A 23402-nucleotide genomic window follows, 5' to 3' on the forward strand; every position below is an offset into this window, starting at 1 on the left:
TATGAGAAATCAGTTACTTTATTTCATTCTTATTATCATATGACAGTTATTGTAAAAAGACTAAAATGATGGAGACAATATAGTTTTCCATATTACTTATTAATCCTAATTTTTAACACTTTACTCGTGTGATTTGTGGTGCCTCTTGTTGTGTTGTTAAGGTAAATTACGTTTTCTTAAAACACTGCAGCTGCTTTTCTTGCTATTAAAAAATGCCAGGTGTGGCAAAACAGAACAAAGACTCATTTCATAAAATGACAAGTAGAGAAAACGTGTGAACCTGAGCCAATAAACATGAATACTACCATAAAAAATTTAACGGAACAAAAAAACAAAAAGCAGAAAACAACTGAGTTCATCCTTAAAGAGCAGAGGAAGGAAACTCAAAATATTCAAGATTTCAAATGCTCAACTACCTTTTACAGTATAAAGCACCATTAATTGTGTTAATCTTTACTCATCACTTTTCATTTCATTGTACAGGAGTGTTGTCTTGTGTTCCTGAATTTCCTTCAGGGACTTAATCAAGGCTTACCTTATCAGATCTTGTGCTATGTGCAGTTATTACTACTTCAGAGTGCCTTCCTCACTGGCTAATTGTTTGTTTTCACATTCATTAGCTGAACTCAAAGCAAAATTAATCTGAGTTCCCAGGAGTAAGCAGCCCCTCCTGTGGCCTCAAGGTTTTACTTTTTGTTCTGTCTGACCAGTTGCTCCACTTCCTTCATGAAGCGCAGGCAGAGCTCATCTTGCCACGGCAGGGCGACACACTGCACCGCTACAGGCAGACCCTCTCCTCCAGTCACAGCCTGTCACCAAACACAGGATCCAGTCAGTCAACAGTCAGTAACCACAACTACCACAGTCTTCTGCCTCCACCTGCTGACCAGCTGTGGAACTGCTGTTTTAAGGGTTACTCAAATTGCCTGAGAGCGAAGCTTGGGTCGACACAGAGGAACATAAAGTTACTTGCAACAGCAGGGCCACGCCATGGATAGACTACTGAACAGGCCTCTGTCTTAAGAGGCTGTTCATGCAGCCACAAAGGCAAACAACAAAACATTTTTTTTTTTGCTCCTAGGAGTGGGGGGACCCCCTGCATCATGATCAATGTAAGCTGAATTTTGAAATTTGAAATAACAGCAATGATTCTGCGATATCAAACATTTTATATCACGATATTGTCCTGCCCAGAATATTATAGTTTGTATTCTAAGCTTATTAATAGTATGAACAAGGACTGACAGGTTGATATGCTGGTCACTTTTCTCTCTTTTCAGCAACACATACAATACTTTTAAATAAGAAAATATGAAATACGAACTCTCAAATTATGACTTTAGTGCAAAGAATGATTTGGAATCAGAGCTGTTTCATATTCAATATTGTGAAAAATCTTACATTAGATGGCAAATATTTTGGTACAATATGATACAGTTTGATCACATCCAATATCAGCCAAAGGCTAATAGCAGCTATTTACTGATATCGTTTCATATATCTATTTATTTTAGAAAAAGGGTTTACTGACATTAATCCTTTGGACACTTAAAAGAATATTTAACTATCATAAATGAACAAGGCCAGGACTTTTAACTTCAGGCTTAACAACATCTTTACTCATTTAACACCTCATTCTCTTCTTCCTCTTTGAATTTTGGGCCCCCTTTGAAAAGTTGCTCTCTAATGTACAGCTGAAACGACTTAAAATCTATTGTAAATCGAAAAAGAATATACTAGTTCCAGCTTTTCATATGTGAGGGTTTGCAGCTTTAATATATCTTTACCTTATCCAATGTATCGTACCTGTCATCTTGAGAGAGCAGGGTGACCAGGCAGCTGGTTAAATGCTAAACTATGATAAGTTTAAATGTTTCATGCTCTTTGCTCCCCCTTGTGGTCAACAATTGCTCACTGCAAGTATTTGTGCAGATGACTTTGACGCGTCAGTCACCTCTCCCTGTCTCTCTCCCCTCCCTCTCCCTTTTCTTACCTGTTTGAAGACCTTGTCCCAGTAGTCCTGATAATTGCCCTTATAGTGCTTGAGTTTCTCCTCATCCTCCGCTGTTACCGTAGAAACAGGAACAACACCGGCAGGAAAGTTGAGGAGATTATAAACTATCATGGGAGAGCTCGCACCTGGAGGGACAAAACACTTTTAACTGGTTGTTCAGTGTGCTACGCTGGGATATACTGTTGCTGTTCTGGACAGTAATCATATGATAACGTACAGTGCTGAGATAAAGATGGACACAACTATATCTACATCTCTCTGATCTGATCATTCACAAAGCTCTTTCACGCACAACACACATAACTGTTCAGGGTACCGTACAGGAAAGTTTGCCACAGTATAAGAAGTTGAAGGCCGGTCCCAGAGCAGGGCACAGCAGCACGTCTATGTTGCATCTTCTCCACTCTGCTATCGTTGCATGAATGTATTCCTGTTGAAAACACAAGAGCGTTCGATATTACCTGTGTGCATTCATACACACACAAGTGTCATTAGCTGACAGTAGCGGTACCTCAGCAGCACTTTGATGCTTCCACTGATCTGCAACCGTTCTAAAAAAAAGCAAGGCAGAGAAAGAAATTAGAATGTTTTGTTCGTTTATCCATTTCATACAATCTGTAGGTAATAAAAGCTGAAGCTTCTCACCCAACTCCACAGATAGCGTTGCAGACAGAAGCAATACGAGGAGACTGCAAAAGACAAGCACGACACAAAGCACATTTTAGGTATTAAATCACACTGCAACTGTTAAATCAAGTTCATTTTCAAACCAAGGACATGCTCACTGTCCCTGGGGAAGAATTATATGTTTATTAATTTATTATATTTACTTGTGTCTATTTACACGTCACTAAAGAAGAGAACTCACCAGAGGCTTATTTGTACACAAACGTCACATTTCACAGCCTCAGGCTAGATAAAACACTGTTAAAGTTTGTTCTGATTATGGTACTAATGTCCATTTCAAACAAAGGTAGTTCCAGTTTCATTCCATGGGGAGAACAATGTGTGCAGTGTGTCCTGCAGTTTGAAAGAAGGGCTGCCATTTCTTGTAAACGGTGAAAGGCTGGAGAGGCCCTTGTTTCGCATTCCATGTGATTTTACTTTCCTTCTGGCCAATCTCAGCATATTGTAGCCGTGAAGTTAAAACTACACTTTGTATTGTAAAATGTCTCTTATGTAAAGAGAGACAAAGTCAGCAGAAGAAAACCTGAATACTATAATTGTTTTCATGAGGTTCAAATGGAAGTGCATCTGTCAGCGTAGTAACGTTTTGCAATGGTTATTTGTGCAAAATCCTTTATTCTCATTTAGTATATTTATAATTGTGTTGTTATTGTTCATCAAAGACTCACCAGAGGCTTGAGGAGGAATGAGAGGGTTTTTTTCAACCACTTTGGAAAATAGTAAGGGAGAACCTGGTCTTTGAGACAGGGGTCCACAGGCCCCCCCTCTCTGAAAAAACAGAGAACGATAATCGATTACTGGCACACAACAGAACAGTGTGTTTGAAGGGACGGTAATTTAGTTTGGTGTATCAGCAGGAACATAAAAAGTTGTAGTGGCTTATTTGGGTCTTGTGTGATGCGAGGTGGGACATAAATGAGTTGCTCCAGCGTATCTCCTGGGTGGCCACGACACGGTGGTCGATCAGACTGAGATCATAGTTGGTAGTAGCATTGGAGTGTGAGGGCCATTCTACATCTTTAGCTTTCTGTCATGTTTCTCGACCCGTTCGTCAATCATTTTTGGGGTGTGGCAGGGTGTGTTGTCCTGCTGGAGTGGCCACTGCCACTAGGTAAAGCTGAGTTTACTATATCAAGCGATCCTCCCACATCTTATTAACTATTTAACTCACTACTTCAGGCTGCAGCTGGCCAGTCATTTGTTTGTGTACATTTGTATTGATTTGGGAAGCATGACAAAGTCAAACTCACAGGTGTTGCCAGGGAAACAGATTTACTGCTTGTGAAAAACTTTATGTTTTCATCATAAAACACAGTAAAATACACACAAATTCACTTAAGTGTTATATTCTTTGTCAAGTGACCATGATATAAGCAGCTTAATGCCCTTTGAAGTCAGGAGCCTCCGCAAAATCCACTGGTTCAGACCTCCATATCGACCATTAAGTCCTCATAATGGAAACCTCGTCCCTTACACATCATAGGCTCACACTGCCATCTTGTGTTCTTTCCACAGAATGATTTCAATATAGAATGAACAGAAATGTGGTGCGAAGGGAAACATTTGACAGTATAAATGTTTATATATGATTTATATTTTCAGATCAGAATTCCAGGTTTGTTTCCCAGTTAATGAATTGTACTATATTGTGTTTGTCATTCAAACACTGCTTGTTTGTTTTCCACAGACTAATTGCTATTTTTTTTTACTCACTCACTGATTGTGTAACTGTTTGCAAAAACTTATATTATTTCTGTTCATCTGTTGGTCCCAATTTCTCATTAACAATTGATTTCATGGACTATGATGATGATGCGACTCAAGAACAAATGTGAAATAAAGAAGTGATAATTGACTATGAAAAGGGAACGATCCTTTGGCATCACACGAACATGCCCTTTATGCAACGAACTGGAAAGTTTTCTTTGTGGAAGTGCCTAAAACTGTTTTTGAAGGGGAAGTGTTGACTAGCATGGTGATAAAAGTGTGGTAAACTCTCTCTCCCTCCAAATGTAATCAGACTACTTTTACTGGCACGGTGTGCAGTTGATTGGAATATGTCAAAGATTTTTAATTTCACCGGTTTTGTTGATGATGCAACTCAAGAACAAATATGAAATAAAAGACTTGGCATGAGACCTAACCTTTGTCAGAGTACTTATTTACATGTTCATTTGACATATGTCAATATTTTCCCATGAAATTAGAGTCTTATACTGAACTAGTTGTGGACACATTGACATATACAATTTCAAATGGCTGTAGATCAGGAAAATGCTAACTAACAATTGTCCAATATAGTTTTAACAAGTACAGTTTGTTTGTCACAAACTGCCTGGAATGTCCCGACATGGACTTGGCAGGCGAGACACAACACTGTTACAGTAGGTTCTTATCAAAGTACCACAAACCAGATCAGTTACATTCCAAAGAGTTTCCAATGAGTGTAGTGTGTCCTACAGTTTGAAATAAGTGCTGCCATTTCCAGTAAATGGTGAAGAGAGTGGGAGGGGCAGTGACTGAAGAAGGCAGACAAGCATCCTTGTAATGCAGGAGGGTAAGCTACCGAGATTTATAAGCAGCACAGTAACAAAGGCTGACAAACTATCTCTTTTGCTGGTAGATGGAGGATAATGTCTGATTTTTCTGTATATTATAGACACAGGCAAGTATAGAATTCAACATAGACAAAATAATTTATTGGAAAATAGCCACAATGAATTTATATTTAAGCTGTCCATTAAAGGAGATGTATCTGCTGTTGAAGGTAAATGGTGTGTCTGTTTTGGCTGAGCTGTAGCCGCAGCTCTAAAAAGAAAAGCTCTGTGGTGCGAGCTGCAAAATGTGTTTCACTTTCATCACTATGAACAGCTGAACAGGCTGGCCATTAGATCAGCATGTGCTTTTCTCCATCTACTAAAAAATACCTCTGTCATTGTAACAAGCACAAGACCTTTAGTTTCACTTTCATTGTGAGTCACGATGCAGCTATTTGTGGGCGAGGTTTGATGCATTATAAAAGCAGCAGCAGGAGCAGACAGTCTGAACTCGGCATCTTCACTTCAGCTGCTCTATCTACTCGGTACTCTTAAACCCAAACATGGCCACAAACTTAGGTAAGTCATGATGATGCATCCATGTTATCATTTTAGAATGATCATGGCTGAATCTAATTTTCTGTAACAATAATGTACTGCTGTAATGATAACATGTATTTTCTATTTTATAAACTATCATGCCACTGTATGTCTGTGCTCAATTATTTTCTTTCTCATTCATTCAAACATATGCTTGGATTATGTTGTCGGTACTTGAAGAATTATTTCTGGCAGCAGACAAATACACCATGTATCAGAATTTGCAATGTAAACCACACATTGACCAAATGGAGTTGCTCAGTTTAGATAAATCCAATGTTTGACCCTTACAATACTGAGTAACGTCCTGAATTGTACATTGTAGTGAGGGAGAGGGCTGTTGAAAACAACTGCTGGACTTTCCCTTAAGTGGCTAACTGAACAGTTTACTGAATCCACACTGAGATCATGGAAATAAAGTCAGAGATGCACATGATAAATTAATTTCTTTTGAATGTTTTGTCTTCTCTCCCATTGTTATTTAAATTGAATGATGTACAATGTATGCAGGACCTGATGATCTTATTCAGTGTCCCTCATTGTTCTACACAGGATCAACCAGATCAAATAATGCAGAGCTGAGGATAGTGATGGTGGGGAAGACAGGAACTGGGAAGAGTGCCACTGGAAACACCATTCTTGGACGACAATGCTTTGAATCAAAGTTCTGTGCCAAGTCTATGACTGTAGACTGTTCTAAGGGCAAAGCCATAGTGGGTGGCCAACAGGTTGCTGTCATTGACACCCCAGGCCTGTTTGACACCAGGTTTGGTATGGATAAGACAGCTAAAGATCTGGGCCAGTGCATCTCTTATGCTTCTCCTGGACCTCATGTGTTCCTGGTGAACATCAGGCTGGGGAGATACACTGCTGAGGAAATGCAGACCGTGCAAAAGATTCAAGAGATCTTTGGCCAAGCAGCAGACAAATACAGCATGGTTCTCTTTACTGGTGGTGACCTACTTGAAGACAGCCCTATTGAGGACTTCCTAAATGAGAGCGAAGATCTTCAACAGCTGGTGGCCAGATGTAACAACCAGTACCATGTCTTCAACAATAAGACAAAGGATCCCTCTCAGGTCACTGAGCTGTTCGAGAAGATCAGACAAATAACCCGGAAGAACGGAGGAAGCCACTACACCAACGAGATGTTCCAAGAGGCCGAGAGGAAACTAGAAGAGGAGAAACAACGCATCCTAAAAGAGAAAGAAGAGAAAATTCGAAAAGAAAAAGAGGAAGTGGAGCGAAAACTTCAGAAAAAATATGAAGAACAGATGAAGAAAATGAATGAGCAACTCCAGGCTGAGAGAGAGAGGGAGAGGAAACAGAGAGAGGAGGAGATGGAGAGGATGAAGCTGGAGATGAATGAGGAAAGACGGAGGGAGAGGGAAGAGAGAGAAATAGAGCGACAGAAAGAGAGAGAGGAGAGAGAAAAGGAGACCACAGACATGATGCAGAGAATGAAGGAAGATCATGAGAGAGCACTGCAAGAGGAGAGAAACAGGGTGCAGGCCAGGCATGAAGCAATGGCCAGAACAGAAGCTGAGCATCACAATCCATTTGGTGGTTTTCCTTGTGTAATTTTATGAGATAAAGAGAACATGAAGCTGTTCCTGGAGCCTTTACCAGTGAGTGGTCTTAGATCCAGATAGTTGAACCAGTGGCTCCTACACACAGGAACATACAATATGAAATAACAAAAAAAATATTATCACAGAACTACAATCACAATTTTTTTCTAATTATCTGAATAAGTGATGAAGCTAATTTTATTTGCTGAAGTTGTGTTCTACACTGCATGTTAGTCACTCACATCATAGTCTAACGTTATGATCTAGTGTTGTTTCCGCAGGATTCTTTGGATCATGAAGGAAGAGAAATGTGATGTGTAGGGCAACATTTGACAGTATAACACGTTTGTCTATCATTTTAAATTTAAATACCACATCATAACTCAAGGCTTGTTTTCCATATAATAAATCCCAAGTTTTTTCTTTTGATTGTTATTTAACAACTGCATTTCGTTTCTGTAGACTAATTTTCTCCTACTAGCACACTAAATCTGTGGCTGTTTGCAAATGCATTTATCATATGGTTTGTTGTCTTGTTGGGCACAATTTCACTGGCTCTGTTGGCAACTCAAGCAGAAACATGAAATAAAGATGTGATAGAAGAAGACTCCTTTGTCAGAGTAATTATTAACAATCAAGAGTTCAAATGGTCACATAAGGCCTTTTCAGGAATGTGGAGTTTTACACTGAGGTAGTTGTGGATTCCCTGAAGCATCCAATTAATTTAAACAACTGTAGATCAGGAAATGCTAACAAAATACTGTCAGAAATATTATATTCATTGAGCAGCCTTTTCACACAAACTCCCTGGTATAAGAAAATGAATGGCAAAATGAGCATTACTGACATGAGCAGGTTTGATGAGTGCAGTTAACAAGTTAGTGCCTGGAAAAGAAGCAGAGTGGATACAGGTGTCTTACAGACAAATAAATGACTCTGAACAAGCTCACAAATATTACGAACTATCATCACTCGACAGCACGGGACAAGTTGGATGTTTTGGCCAGCATGTATTTTTCCCCATCTCTTAAAAACATCTTCTGTAACTAGAACAAGCACACAGAGCTTTAGTTTCACTTTCATTCTGAGACATGGAGGTATCTGCGAGTGAGGTTTGGTGCACACAGCCAAAAATAGAAATGAACTCTATCAATCTGGATGAAAAAAATCATCAATGCAGTGACCAAATCAATGTGTGTATTCAAACAATTGACTAAATCTACATTAAGCAGCTCCTCAGCATTTCCTTTCATTTGTTTCCACTTGGGGTCGATGTACAAATGATGAACAAATGAAATCAAAAGCATGTGTTGGATGCAAAGGAAGTTACATCTTCAAACATTCTGATTGAATAACTTCTTTGACAAAATGTAAAGCATAATTATTCACCACAGTAACTGTGTTGGTAATATAAAGAAATAATACTGGACATAAATGCAACATGTGACTGTGTGTGTGTGTTAACTCTACAGACAGAGAGAAATGATAATAATAAACTCAAATGATTCACTGTGATACAGCTCTTTATATCAAACACACTTAATCGTATAACTTATCCATGTGGACTGTACATCAACAGGTAAAATTACTATTCTTTACTGCTGAATACAAGTATCAGAATGTCTCATACGGCTCTAGGAAAACTTGACTTATTCTGCTATCATTCTGTGTTGTTTGCTGCTCTCTACAGGACTTAACATGCAACAACTACACACTGGGACAAAAATGGCCTTTTCTGGTGAGTTGGCTGAGCTGGAATCCAAGCTCTGACAAAGGCTAATGATCACTTTTGCTGGTATGCAAGGATAATGTCAGATTTATTTTATATTAGAGAGACAGGTAAGAAGAATGAGAATTCAATATATGCAAAATAATTATTGAAAAATAGCTAGGATTAATTTATATTTAAGTAGGTTTAAACAGAGCTGCACATTCAAGGGAATGCACCTGCTGTTGTCACAAGCTACCTGGCAGCCTGCTGCTTATCCAGAGCAAAATGGTGCCTGTTAAATTCTGGCTAAGCTAAAGTCTCAGCTCTAATAGTGGTTCACCACTGCTTTTCTCCCATCATTGTTTAGGTTAAATGAAGTACAATTTATGCACAACCTGATGATCTCATTCAGTGTACTCACTTTGTGAGATACTGTACACACAAAATTAAAAAACAGAACTACAATTATGATCTACTTTTTTTTCTTTTGTTTAGAATTATCCGAGTATTGAGCCACTTTCCTTTGCTGAAGTCGAGCTATATACTGCACGTTAATCACTATTATACATGATGTGGGTGAATGCTCACTTCTGATTAGCTGGAGGGTGTACTGTTCTAAATCACTGCACTACAGCCTGTGTCTAAAATGAGTGGTACTTGCATCAGCTGGCAGCAGACAACTCAATGCTTGAAATAAATAAAGTAAAAAAAATCTGAATGTCTTGTAGACAAAACGAAGTGTAGTCTGCCAGTGTACCACAGGGTGGTGCTGTAAACACACAAACTCTCCGCTGCTGCCGGGGAAACAGAATTACTGCTTGTGAAAAACTCTATACGTTATCACAAAACATGAAAATGCACACAAATTGTTTCACATGTTTTTTCTTTGTCAAGTGACCATGATCTACGCAGTATAATGCCATAATAAGGAGCCGCCGCAAAATCCATTAGTTCAGACCTCCAAATTGAGAAATGTGGTGTGAAGGGAAACATTTGACAGTATAAATGTTTATAAATGATTCATATTTTTTTAGATCAGAACTCCTGGTTTGTTTCCCAGACACTGATTTGTATTATATTGTGTTCCTCATTCAAACGCTGCACTTTGTATTCCACAGACTAAAAGTTATTCTATTTTACTCGCACACTGATTGAGCAACTGTTGGCAAATACCTAACTTATTTCTGTCTATCGGTTGGTCACAATTTCTCATCAAAAGAATTGGTTTCATGGGTTATGATGATGCGGCTCTAGAACAAATGTGAAATAAAGAAGTGATAATATACAATGGGCTACTTTACCAGAAGTGAGAAAGTCAGAAAAGGGAATGATCCTCTGGCATAACATGAACAACACTGGACAATGAACTGGACAATTTTCTTTGTGGAAGTTCCTTAAAACATCTTAGAAGGGGAAGTGTTGACTAGCATAGTGATGAAAGTGTGGTACAGTCTCTCTCCCTCCAAATGTAATCAGACTACTTTTACTGGCATTGTGTGCAGTTGATTAGACTGCCAATTTTTTAAAATTTCACTGGCTATGTTGGCGATGCAACTCAAGAACAAATATGAAATAAAAGACTTGGCATGAGACCTAACCTTTGTCAGAGTACTTATTTACATGTTCATTTGACATATGTCAATATTTTCCCATGAAATTAGAGTCTTATAATGAACTAATTGTGGACACATTGACATATACAATTTCAAATGGCTGTAGATCAGGAAAATGCTAACTAACAACTGTCCAATATAGTTTTAACAAGTACAGTTTGTTTGTCACAAACTGCCTGGAATGTCCCGACATGGACTTGGCAGGCGGCTCTTTTGCTGGTAGATGGAGGATAATGTCTGATTTTTCTGAATATTATAGACACAGGCAAGTATAGAATTCAACATAGACAAGACCTTCAGTTTTACTTTCACTGTGAGTCGTGCAGCTATTTGTGAGACCTAACCTTTGTCAGAGTACACATTAACATGTTCAAAGGTCACATGTCAATGCTTTCTCAGGAAATAGGAGTCTTATACTGAACTAGTTGTGGACACCTTGAAGTATACAATTGTTTTCAGATGGCTGTAGATTGAGAAAATGCTAACAAACAATTGTCCAATATAGTTTTAACAAGTACAGTTTGTTTGTCACAAACTCCCTGGAATGTCCCGACATGGACTTGGCAGGCGAGACACAACACTGTTACAGTAGGTTCGTATCAAAGTACCACAAACCAGATCAGTTACATTCCAAAGAAAACAATGAGTACAGCACTTTCTACAGTTTGAAATAAAAGCTGACTAATGATCTCTTTTGCTGGTATATGGAGGATAATGTCTGATTTTTCACCACTGCCTCTCTCCCATCATTGTTTAAGATAAATTAAGTACAAGTCCCAGTAAGTACAAGACCTGGTTGTGTAATTTCACGAGTTACAGGAATTGGAAGCTGTTTTTTGAGCATTTTCTAGTGAGTGGTCTTAGATCCAGGTCATGTCATGTCATGTCATGGTCTGTAACCGCTTTATCCCTTAGTCAGTGGGTCGGCGGGTTTGTTGCAGGAGCCAATCCCAGCTGTCTCCGGGCGAAGGAAGGGTACACCCTTGACAAATCGTTCGCTCATCACAGGGCCAACACAGGAACATATGAAATAATAATTGTAAACTACAATAACAATCTTTTTTTTTAATTCTCTGAAAAAAATGGCAAAGCTGATTTTATTGTTTGAATTAAGGCTCTATGGTAGGATCTGTAAAATGTGTTTCACTTTCATCACTATGCAGACAGTGCTGAACAGACTGGCCATTGGATCAGAATGTGGTTTCCCTAATCTATTAAAAAAAAACCTCTACCACTGTAACAAGCACAAGACCTTTAGTTTCACTTTCATTGTGAGTCGTGATGCAGCTATTTGTGGGCGAGGTTTGATGCATTATAAAAGCAGCAGCAGGAGCAGACAGTCAGACCTCGACATCTTCACTTCAGCTGCTGTATCTACTCAGAAATATTTACACAAACATGGCCACAAACATAGGTAAGTCATTATGCTGCATCCATGTTATCATTATCAATTTTCTGTAACAATAATGAACTGCTGTCATGATAAAATGTATTTTCTAGGTTTGACCCTTACGATACTGATTAACTTCCTGAATTGCCCACTGTAGTGAGGGTTACTTCATCTGGACAGGTTTCCACCTTTCAGTTTAACTTTCAACTGACAATAAGGGCTGTTGAAAACAACTGCTGACCCTTAAGTGGCTAACTGAACAGTATAATGAATCCACACTGGATCATTGAACAAAAGTCAGAAATGCACATGACTGAATTAATTTCTTTTGAATGTTTTGTCTCCTGCCCCATCTTTGTTTAAGCTGAATGATATACAATGTTTGCTCGACCTAATGATCTTATTCAGTGTCCCTCATTGTTCTACACAGGATCAACCAGATCAAATAATGCAGAGCTGAGGATAGTGATGGTGGGGAAGACAGGAACTGGGAAGAGTGCCACTGGAAACACCATTCTTGGACGACAATGCTTTGAATCAAAGTTCTGTGCCAAGTCTATGACTGTAGACTGTTCTAAGGGCAAAGCCACAGTGGGTGGCCAACAGGTTGCTGTCATTGACACCCCAGGCCTGTTTGACACCAGGTTTGGTATGGATAAGACAGCTAAAGATCTGGGCCAGTGCATCTCTTATGCTTCTCCTGGACCCCATGTGTTCCTGGTAATCATCAGGCTGGGGAGATACACTGCTGAAGAAATGCAGACGGTGCAAAGGATTCAAGAGATCTTTGGCCAAGCAGCAGACAAATACAGCATGGTTCTCTTTACTGGTGGTGACCTACTTGACACTACCATCGAGGAATTCTTGAATGAAAGCGAAGATCTTCAACAGCTGGTGACCAGATGTAACAACCAGTACCATGTTTTCAACAATAATGCAGAGGATCCTTCTCAGGTCACTGAGCTGCTCCAGAAGATCAGACATATAACCCGGAAGAACGGAGGAAGCCACTACACCAACGAGATGTTCCAAGAGGCCGAGAGGAAACTAGAAGAGGAGAAACAACGCATCCTAAAAGAGAAAGAAGAGAAAATACGAAAAGAAAAAGAGGAAGTGGAGCGAAAACTTCAGAAAAAATATGAAGAGGAAATGAAGAAAATGAATGAGCAACTCCAGGCTGAGAGAGAGAGGGAGAGGAAACAGAGAGAGGAGGAGATGAAGATGATGAAGCTGGAGATGAATGAGGAAAGACGGAGGGAGAGGGAAGAGAGAGAAATAGGGCGACAGAAAGAGAGAGAGGAGAGAGAAAGAGAGAGAACGATCATGATGAAGAGAATGCAGGAAGAACATGAGAGAGCACTGAGAGAGGAAAGAGACAGGGTGCAGGCCAGATTTGAGAGAGAGGCCAGAGCCGAAGCTGAGGGTAAAAGTTTATTTGATCCTCTGATTAAAGTTGTTGCTGGAATTGTAAGTGGGATTTTGAGACTTTTTAGATGAGCGGTCCCCAATCCAGGTGACTGAAACACAGAGGAACCCCACACAGACGAAAATATAAAATATATATATATAAAATTAAAGACAAAACTACAATCATCAGATCTCCTTTTTATCGTTTTAAATTATCCAAGTGATGAAGCTACTTTTCTTTGTTGAAGTCAAGCTGTGTACTGCATGTTAGTCACTATCATACATAGTGTGGGTGAATTTTCCATTCTGATTGGCTTGAGGGTGTCAATTAACTTTGGATATAGTGAAACTTTCAGTGAAACAGCCTGATTATTGGACTAAATCAATGTGCTATAACCTGTATCTAAAATGAGTGGCACTGGCATCAGCTGGCTGCAGAAATCTCAATGCTTGAAATAAATTAAATTAAAAAAATCCGAACTCTTGTATACAACTTGAAGTGTAGTCCTTCAGTGTATTATCCTCTGAAGACCACATGATGGTGCTATAAACACACAAGCTGCAACAAGGCGCTTACACTCATAAATGAAATAGTGGGTAACCTGAGTGTCCGCTGGCTGAACTGTCCATGATAAGTAATGGATAACTCATATAATGATGAGCAAACTCTGATTTGAAAAAGCTGATTAAACTATGTACATTTACTTTCCACTTCAGCCTTGCTACACTGTCCCTCTGAGTTTACTATATCAAGCGATCCTCCCACATCTTATTAACTATTTAACTCACTACTTAACTCACTACTTCACGCTGCAGCTGGCCAGTCATTTGTTTGTGTAGGAAAATACACACAAATTCACTTAAGTGTTCTTTGTCAAGTGATCATGATATAAGCAGCTTAATGCCCTTTGAAGTCAGGAGCCACCGCAAAATCCACTGGTTCAGACCTCCATCTCGTCCATTAATTCCTCATGATGGAAATCTCGTCCCTTACACATCATAGGCTCACACTGCCATCTTGTGTTCTTTCCACAGAATGATTTTAATATAGAATGAACAGAAATGTGGTGCGAAGGGAAACATTTGACAGTATAAATGTTTATATATGATTTATACTTTTTAGATCAGAACTCCTGGTTTGCTTACCAGTTAATGAATTGTATTATATGGTGTTCCACATTCAAATGCTGCATTTTGTTTTCTGCAGACTAATTGCTATTTTTTTTTTTTTACTCACTCACTGATTGTGTAACTGTTTGCAAAAACGTGTATTATTTCTGTTCATCTGTTGGTCCCAATTTCTCACTAACAATTGATTTCATGGACTATGATGATAATGCGACTCAAGAACAAATGTGAAATAAAGAAGTGATAACATTCAATGGGCTACTTTACCAGAAGTGAGAAAGTCAGAAAAAGGAATGATCCTTTGGCATCACACGAACATGCCCTTTTTACAACAAACTGGAAAGTTTTCTTTGTGGAAGTGCCTAAAACTGTTTTTGAAGGGGAATTGTTGACTAGCATGGTGATAAAAGTGTGGTACGGTCTCTCTCCCTCCAAATGTAATCAGACTACTTTTACTGGTATTGTGTGAAGTTGACTGGACTGGGTCAAAGATTTTCAATTTCACTGGTTTTGTTGATGATGCAACTCAAGAACAAATATGAAATAAAGACTTTGTATGAGACCTAAACTTTGTCAGAGTACTTATTAACAAGTTCAAGGGTCACATGTCAATATTTTCTCAGGAAATTAGAGTCTTATACTGAACTACTTGTGGACACCTTGACGTATACAGTTATTTTTAAATGGCCGTAGATCAGGAAAATGCTAACTAACAATTGTCCAGTATAGTTTCAACAAGTACAGTTTGTTTGTCACAAACTCCCTGGAATGTCCCGACATGGACTTGGCAGGCGAGACACAACACTGTTATAGTAGGTTCTTATCAAAGTACCACAAACCAGATCAGTTACATTCCAAAGAGTTTCCAATGAGTACAGCGCTTTCTATAGTTTGAAATAAGAGCTGACTGATGATCTCTTCTGTTGGTATATGGAGGATAATGTCTGATTTTCCTTTATATTCTAGAGACAGGCAAGTATAGAATTAAACATAAAAAAATAAATTATTGAAAAATAGCCATCACAAATATATATTCTGGTAGGTTTAAATAGAGCTGTACATGAAAGGAGATGTACCTGCTGTTGTCACAAGCTACCTGGCAGCCTTCTGCTTATCCAGAGCTAAATGGTGTGTCTGTTTTGGCTGAGCTGAAGTCTCAGCTCTAATAGTGATGGTTCACCACTGCCTCTCTCCCATCATTGTTTAAGATGAATTAAGTACATTCAAGTCTCCTTCCTCCCTCTCCTGGTTGTGTAATGTCAGGAGTTAAAGGAACCAGAAGCTGTTTTTGAAACATTTTCTGGTGGTCTGACAATCTATTTTTTTTTAATCCTTGAGAAAATGATGACACTGTCTTTATTTGATGAAGTAAAGCTCTATGGTGCGAGTTGTAAAATGTGTTTCACTTTCATCATTACCCAGACGGTGCTGACCCGTAACAATATGTGGTTTCCCCATCAACTAAAAAGTACGTCTGTCACTGTAACAAGCACAAGACCTTCAGTTTCACTTTCACTGTGAGTCGTGCAGCTATTTATGAGCGAGGTTAGGTGTATTTAGCCATTATAAAAGCAGCAGCAGGAGCAGACAGTCAGAACTCGGCATCTTCACTTCAGCTGCTGTATCTACTCGGTACTCTTAAACCCAAACATGGCCACAAACTTAGGTAAGTCATGATGCTGCATTCACGTTATCATTTCAGTGATCATGGCTGAATTTAATTTTTCGGTGACAATAATGTACTGCTGATATAACGTATTTTCTATCTTATCATGCTGTTTACTGTATGTCCATGCTCAATTAATTTCTTTCTCATTCATTCAGACATATGCAGGGATAATGTTGTTGATATAATTACTTGTAATTATATGTGACAATTAAGTAAACTTGAACTTGATTTGAAGAATTATTTTTGGCAGTGGACAAATATACCTTGTATCAGAATTTGAGATGTAAACTAAAAGTGGACCAGACAGAATTGCTCAATGTAGATAAATCCAATGTTTGACCCTTACAATACTGAGTAACTTCCTGAATTGTACATTGTAGTGAGGGAGAGGGCTGTTGAAAACAACTGCTGACCTTTCCCTCAAGTGGCTAACTGAACAGTTTACTGAATCCACATTGAGATCATTGAACGAAAGTCAGAGATGCACACATTACACACACACATTTCTTTTGAATGGTTTGTCTTCTCCCCCATCATTGTTTAATCGTTGTTTCCCTGATTCTTCTACACAGGGTCAAGCACAACAAATAATGCAGAGCTGAGGATAGTGATGGTGGGGAAGACAGGAACTGGGAAGAGTGCCACTGGAAACACCATTCTTGGACGACAATGCTTTGAATCAAAGTTCTGTGCCGAGTCTATGACTGTAGACTGTTCTAAGGGCAAAGCCACAGTGGGTGGCCAACAGGTTGCTGTCATTGACACCCCAGGCCTGTTTGACACCAGGTTTGGTATGGATAAGACAGCTAAAGATCTACGCCAGTGCATCTCTTATGCTTCACCTGGACCTCATGTGTTCCTGATGAACATCAGGCTGGGGAGATACACTGCTGAGGAAATGCAGACCGTGCAAAAGATTCAAGAGATCTTTGGCCAAGGAGCAGACAAATACAGCATGGTTCTCTTTACTGGTGGTGACCTACTTGAAGACAGCCCTATTGAGGACTTTTTGAATAAAAGCAAAAATCTTCAACAGCTTGTGGCCAGATGTAACGGCCAGTACCATGTCTTCAACAATAAGACAAAGGATCCCTCTCAGGTCACTGAGCTGCTCGAGAAGATCAAAAATATAACCCAGAAGAATGGAGGAAGCCACTACACCAACGAGATGTTCCAAGAGGCCGAGAGGAAACTAGAAGAGGAGAAACAACGCATCCTAAAAGAGAAAGCAGAGGAAATTCGAAAAGAAAAAGAGGAAGTGGAGCGAAAACTTCAGAAAAAATATGAAGAACAGATGAGGAAAATGAATGAGCAACTCCAGGCTGAGAGAGAGAGGGAGAGGAAACAGAGAGAGGAGGAGATGAAGAAGATGAAGCTGGAGATGAATGATGAAAGACGGAGGGAGAGGGAAGAGAGAGAAAGAGAGCGACAGAAAGAGAGAGAGGCGAGAGAAAGGGAGACGGCCAACTTGATGCAAAGAATGAAGGAAGATCATGAGAGAGCACTGCAAGAGGAGAGAAACAGGGTGCAGGCCAGGCATGAAGTACAAGCCAGAGGCAGAGCTGAGCGTGGTTGTGTCATTTTATAAAATTAAAAAGGAACTGGAAGCTGTTTCTGGAGCCTTTACTAGTGGGTGGTCTTAGCTCCAAATGGTTGAACCAGTGGCTGCCACACATAGGAATATATGATATGAAATAACAAAAAACTATAATATCACAGAACTGCAATCACAATTTTCTTTTAATTATCTGAATAAGTGATGAAGCTAATTTTATTTGCTGAAGTTGTGTTCTACACTGCATGTTAGTCACTCACATCATAGTCTAACGTTACGATCTAGTGTTGTTTCCGCAGGATTCTTTGGATCGTGAAGGAAGAGAAATGTGATGTGTAGGGCAACATTTGACAGTATAACATGTTTGTCTATCATTTAAACTTTAAATATCACATCATAGCTCAAGGCTTGGTTTCCATATATTGAATCCCAAGTTTTTAGTTTTGATTGTCATTTAACCACTGCATTTTGTTTCTGCAGACTGAAAGTTATTTTCTTTTACTGGCACACTAAATCCGTAACTGTTTGCAAATGCCTTTATCATATGATTTGTTGTCTTGTTGGGCACAATTTCACTGGCTCTGTTGATGACGCAACTCAAGAAGAAACATGAAATAAAGATGTGACGTAAGACGAAACCTTAGAGTAATTATTAATCATCAAGAGTTCAAAGGTCACATGTCGTACCACCTACCTAAGCATCACTGCAGTCCATGTACACCCTTTCATGGAAATGGTATTCCCTGATGGCTGTGGCCTCTTTCAGCAGGATAATGCACCGTGCCACAAAGCAAAAATAGTTCAGGAATAGTTTAAGGAGCATAAAAGCTAGTTTGAGGTGTTGACTTGGCCTCCAAATTCCCCAGATCTCAATCCAATCCAGTATCTGTGGGATGTGTGGGCCAAACCAAGACAAGTCAGATCCATGAAGGCCCCACCTCACAATTTACTGGACTAAACTTGCAATTCTGACCACAGGATTAGAAGAAGAGCCTGTATTGGTCACTTTTTCATGATTTTTGTGCTGGCATCAGCACAGGGTTTTATTTCTAAGTAACTGGATGTTACGTGTTGTTTCGGTGCTTGACTTCCTGTCTTCTCTGCGCTAAATTAGTCTGAATTGCTGTGTCGTGCTCCGGCATCTGCCAAAAATAGAAGTCCTCCATATCTGCTATGGAGGGCTCCGCACTGCCGGAGCTGGGACGGAGAAGATAGACAGGGCAGTGGACCTGGTGGAAGTTAATACATAGTGAAACTCATCAGCTCCGCTGCTGTGGCGGAGCCGTGATGGAGCAGAGTCGGACCAGACATGTAACTGGTAGAATAAGGAGTCTATCAGACTCCATGCCTTGATGGGTCAGGGCTGTTTTGGCAGCAAAAGGGGGACCAACACAATATTAGGCCGGTGGTCATAATGTTTTGCCTGATGGATGTATATTCCAAATGTACAGATGAAAACAATGTTGGGCCTTTTCATGGTGTTACTGATAAGACAGCTAAGAGAGAAGTGGGGTGAGAAAGAGGGGCCAGGATGATACCCAGCAGAAGGTGAGAGAGAGGTTCAGGATGATACCCAGCAGAAGGTGAGAGAGAGGTTCAGGATGATACCCAGCAGAAGGTGAGAGAGAGGTTCAGGATGATACCCAGCAGAAGGTGAGAGAGAGGGTCAGGATGATACCCAGCAGAAGGTGAGAGAGAGGGTCAGGATGATACCCAGCAGAAGGTGAGAGAGAGGTTCAGGATGATACCCAGCAGAAGGTGAGAGAGAGGGTCAGGATGATACCCAGCAGAAGGTGAGAGAGAGGGTCAGGATGATACCCAGCAGAAGGTGAGAGAGAGGGTCAGGATGATACCCAGCAGAAGGTGAGAGAGAGGGTCAGGATGATACCCAGCAGAAGGTGAGAGAGAGGTTCAGGATGATACCCAGCAGAAGGTGAGAGAGAGGGTCAGGATGATACCCAGCAGAAGGTGAGAGAGAGGTTCAGGATGATACCCAGCAGAAGGTGAGAGAGAGGGTCAGGATGATACCCAGCAGAAGGTGAGAGAGAGGGTCAGGATGATACCCAGCAGAAGGTGAGAGAGAGGATGAAGCCTCTGTATATGAGACACACGCTCTACCAACCGAGCTACCGGGGCATCCCAAGATGAACAATTTTTTACTGGACTGCAAAGTTCATATTTTAGTATGTTATGCAGCACTAACATTTGTGAATGTGCAGCCCAGCTTCTACCACCAGACTGTACCTTTAAGTCTAGCAGAACCAGAAGCAGAAGGAGAACAATTCCTGTTCAGTGATTATTCATTGTAATTTGTATTAACCATATAGAGGTGAAGTAGTGACAGTTTTAAGAGAACAAGTCCACCTAATTGAGCAGTATGATTTCGCCCCCTGCTGTTCAAACAAAACAATGACAAGGACACAGTAAAATGCATTCATGCTGACCTTGTTAGATCCATGAACTTTATGAGCAAAATAGCTACGATAGGTTGGTAAAAATCGTCACAATCCCACAATGGTATCACAGCATTTTTTTTTTTTATATCACTAAGGTGGTATATCATTTCACCCCTAGTTGTCACCATGGCATCAAAGCGATCTTGCTCTTTAGCCTTTTGAGTCCCATTCAACCCACTGCTGCAAAGCCTGTGCTAGGTACCTCAACAGAAGGTAACGAACTGAACTCAGCCGGACTGCTTGTTGGAAATTTGACTTATGTAAAAAAGTACCATGTCCAGCTAGGGAGTCTCACTGAAGGTCTGACTGTCATCCTTCCTCAACTCAAAGACTCATTGGGAGAGAGCCTGTTCATTTGGTTAGACATATGTCTTTTGTCAAACAGAAATGAAAGAAGAAAGATGAAAGATGAAAAGAAAGATGAAACAACTGATAAACTGATGAAGTTGTTGTATGTTTGTAAGCAATGGAGTACAACAAGAATGATCGCCATTTTTGGAGGGATTGTACAGTAATGTTCTTGTTGTATGTGGCCAGCAGGCGAATAGATCCAAGGGTAAGGATCAGGAAATCAGTCGGTAAAATAATAATAATAATGATAATAATAAAAATAATAATTTAGCAAATCCAAAGTTTCATAAAAAAGCACATTAAGACAAGGTAAGAGAAAAAATATAATTTAAACTATAATATCCCTACAGTAGGGAGCACTGTTGAATCCCTTACCACACACAAAACTGACACCCATTACAAAAAACTGTTTTTACCATTTCTGATGCATGTGCTGAGTTGTGAATATTTGACCATCCCTAGCCGCTGCACTATGCATTTGAGTTGTTCCCTGAATTAATAGGGTGCTCGGTGCAAAGGCCCTGAAAGTGCTCATCAGATAAATCTAATTATTAACAATGATTACACTAACAATGATTACACTGATCTTTAAACTGAACTTCAACTCACAGGTTCTGAAGCAGGGTGGTAGTTCCATCTCCAAGGATGCCCTTTATTACCAGTTCAGGGAAAACGTCACTGCTCCTCAAAGGAGTGTAGGGCACCAACTACAGGATCAAATATATACATACACATGTTTTATTGTAGCCTTTACCTATATAGTGTGTGTGTATGCGTGGTGTGGTCTTACAGTGTGTCCTGCTTGCTCCAAGAGGGCTTTGACCTCTCTGACGCCTCGGGCCATGCTTGGAGATGGTCCTGTGTAGCCATCATTTTCTAGGTAACCGATCCGCAGAGGACTGGTGCTCTGGTATATCTGAAGACAAGAGACGTTTTAATATTTTTTGCTCAGTCTAGATACATAAATAGACATTAACACATTAATAGATTCATTTTTGGTAAACAACTAATACTTATTTTTGGATAGGAGATTGGGGCTTTTTTGTTTATATTAAATCTCCGATTCAGTTTAATTAATTTACTTTGGGAACCTCAAAAGTGCTCTATGAATTTTTTTGGAATACTATATTTTTGACAATTTCCCTTTATTTGCTTTCATATCTTCTCATGTCCTTACATAGAGTGAAACATTTTATTCTTTTTTTTACACAAAACAAAACAAACAGCTTAATTTTTGTCCCAAGTGTAGAAGCTAATTCTGAATAAAACTCACGCCAAAAGGAATTTAGTTTTGGACAAGCCAAAACCAGTGATCTTCGTTGGAGAACCAATTCAGAACCTTCATCTCTTGAAATAGACCGTTTTTGTTAATAATATTTAGCCAATTTTTCAGGGATAAATTAATCAATTTATTTCCTGTTTCCACTGAATTCTTAATAAGTCTTTTGACCACAAAGCAAGCCTGAATTTGAACAGACATCTTCTCTTCAATTTCTTTCCAGTTGCCTGGTAATCGTGATTGCACCAACAATACAATATCTTCAATTGGGCCGATACATAATACTCTTTCAGGCAAGGGAATGCAAGTCCTTCCTTGTTTTTCATTAATTGAAGAGTTTGAAAACTTATCCTTTTTTTTTTCTCTTGCCAGATGTATCTTGGTAATAATTTATCCCATACGTTAATTTGTTATTTAATTCTGAAACAAATATAGCACCCATGACAATATATTCATTTTCACTGACCGCATCTGTGACTCAAAACATAATAATGGGATTAAATTTCACCTCCCCATGTCTTCCTTTATCTTTTGGCTTTACGGGTTAAAAAAAATCCATAACAATTGGGCTGTGATACAAGTCCACTGACCCCATCTCCCACTCAATCATTCCATATAAATCTCGTAGAAATGTAAAGAAATAGTCAAGCCTCAAGTAAACAATGTGCAGATGAGTATAGTCACTTTTTTTAGGATTCAGATCCCTCCAAACATCTGAGAGTCGCAGCTCCTTTATCGTCAATTTCATACATTTGGTAGGTTTCTTCTCTCCTGAATAATAAGGTTTCGATGTGTCAAGAGTATGGTGAAGTCTAACATTACAGTCTCCCCCACAGATTACCATACCCTGAGCCTCAGAGCTCACCAACTCAAAAATGTGTTTGTAAAATTTCCATTGAGATCCTGGGGGCGCCTAAACACAACAAGTAACCACATCCAACATCTTGCAGATATCCCCGGGCTAATACAAATCTCCTGTCTCTGCCTATCTTTTCATATGTGCACTTAAAATTTAATTTGCTGGAAATTAAATTATAACCCCTCTCTTAGAGCCCTGAACACTGAATATTGGTTAAATCTCCATCGCTTAAGTTTTTCATGTTCCTATTCTGTTAAAGGTCCCATGTTATGAAAAACATGTTTCTCTGGTCTCTGCATATATAAACTGGTCCTCCCTGAGCCTGCCAACTCCCAGAATGTGCAAAGCAAATGATTCCTGCATGGTCTCTGCAGCCCACCCCCTGGTAAAACAGGGAAACTCACCCACTGTAGCTAACCCTGCTTTGACATTTCTTTTGATAAATTCGAGTTTTATCTGCATCTCTTGATTGTTGCTGTTGGGAATCAGAACAGAAATTCTCACTTGATTAATTTCTATGCCTAAAGAAACCAAAAAAACATACTATTTTCATTTTCATGACTGAATAAAAACTG

The 23402-nt window shown here is 39.5% G+C and overlaps 4 protein-coding genes across 4 annotated transcripts in view; 3 read left to right on the forward strand and 1 right to left on the reverse strand.

The window, feature by feature from the left end:
- The window catches only part of LOC119029084 (vitamin D3 hydroxylase-associated protein), a 27545-nt gene continuing 4143 nt past the window's right edge, over window positions 1–23402 (reverse strand). The window contains exons 8-15 of the mRNA XM_037115664.1: window positions 21480–21605; window positions 21299–21396; window positions 3370–3469; window positions 2660–2703; window positions 2526–2565; window positions 2336–2444; window positions 1994–2139; window positions 1–809 (exon numbers count right to left, since the gene is read on the reverse strand). Of these exons, the coding sequence (XP_036971559.1) occupies window positions 687–809; window positions 1994–2139; window positions 2336–2444; window positions 2526–2565; window positions 2660–2703; window positions 3370–3469; window positions 21299–21396; window positions 21480–21605 (786 nt within the window). The 3' untranslated portion in view covers window positions 1–686. The remainder of the gene's footprint in view (window positions 810–1993; window positions 2140–2335; window positions 2445–2525; window positions 2566–2659; window positions 2704–3369; window positions 3470–21298; window positions 21397–21479; window positions 21606–23402) is intronic.
- Window positions 3483–8016, forward strand: LOC119029088 (GTPase IMAP family member 4-like). The gene is made up of 2 exons (XM_037115670.1): window positions 3483–5817; window positions 6391–8016. Exons 1-2 carry the CDS (start codon window positions 5802–5804, stop codon window positions 7425–7427), a joined length of 1053 nt encoding a protein of 350 aa, XP_036971565.1. The 5' UTR covers window positions 3483–5801; the 3' UTR covers window positions 7428–8016.
- LOC119029087 (GTPase IMAP family member 4-like) lies at window positions 12029–15220 on the forward strand. Its single transcript, XM_037115669.1, has 2 exons — window positions 12029–12147; window positions 12554–15220. Exons 1-2 carry the CDS (start codon window positions 12132–12134, stop codon window positions 13618–13620), a joined length of 1083 nt encoding a protein of 360 aa, XP_036971564.1. The 5' UTR covers window positions 12029–12131; the 3' UTR covers window positions 13621–15220.
- LOC119029089 (GTPase IMAP family member 9-like) lies at window positions 16207–19453 on the forward strand. The gene is made up of 2 exons (XM_037115672.1): window positions 16207–16324; window positions 16900–19453. The coding sequence occupies exons 1-2, from the start codon at window positions 16309–16311 to the stop codon at window positions 17913–17915; spliced, it is 1032 nt and encodes a 343-aa protein (XP_036971567.1). The 5' UTR covers window positions 16207–16308; the 3' UTR covers window positions 17916–19453.

This window comes from Acanthopagrus latus, chromosome 11, assembly GCF_904848185.1.
Source record: "Acanthopagrus latus isolate v.2019 chromosome 11, fAcaLat1.1, whole genome shotgun sequence".
Lineage (NCBI taxonomy): Eukaryota > Metazoa > Chordata > Actinopteri > Spariformes > Sparidae > Acanthopagrus > Acanthopagrus latus.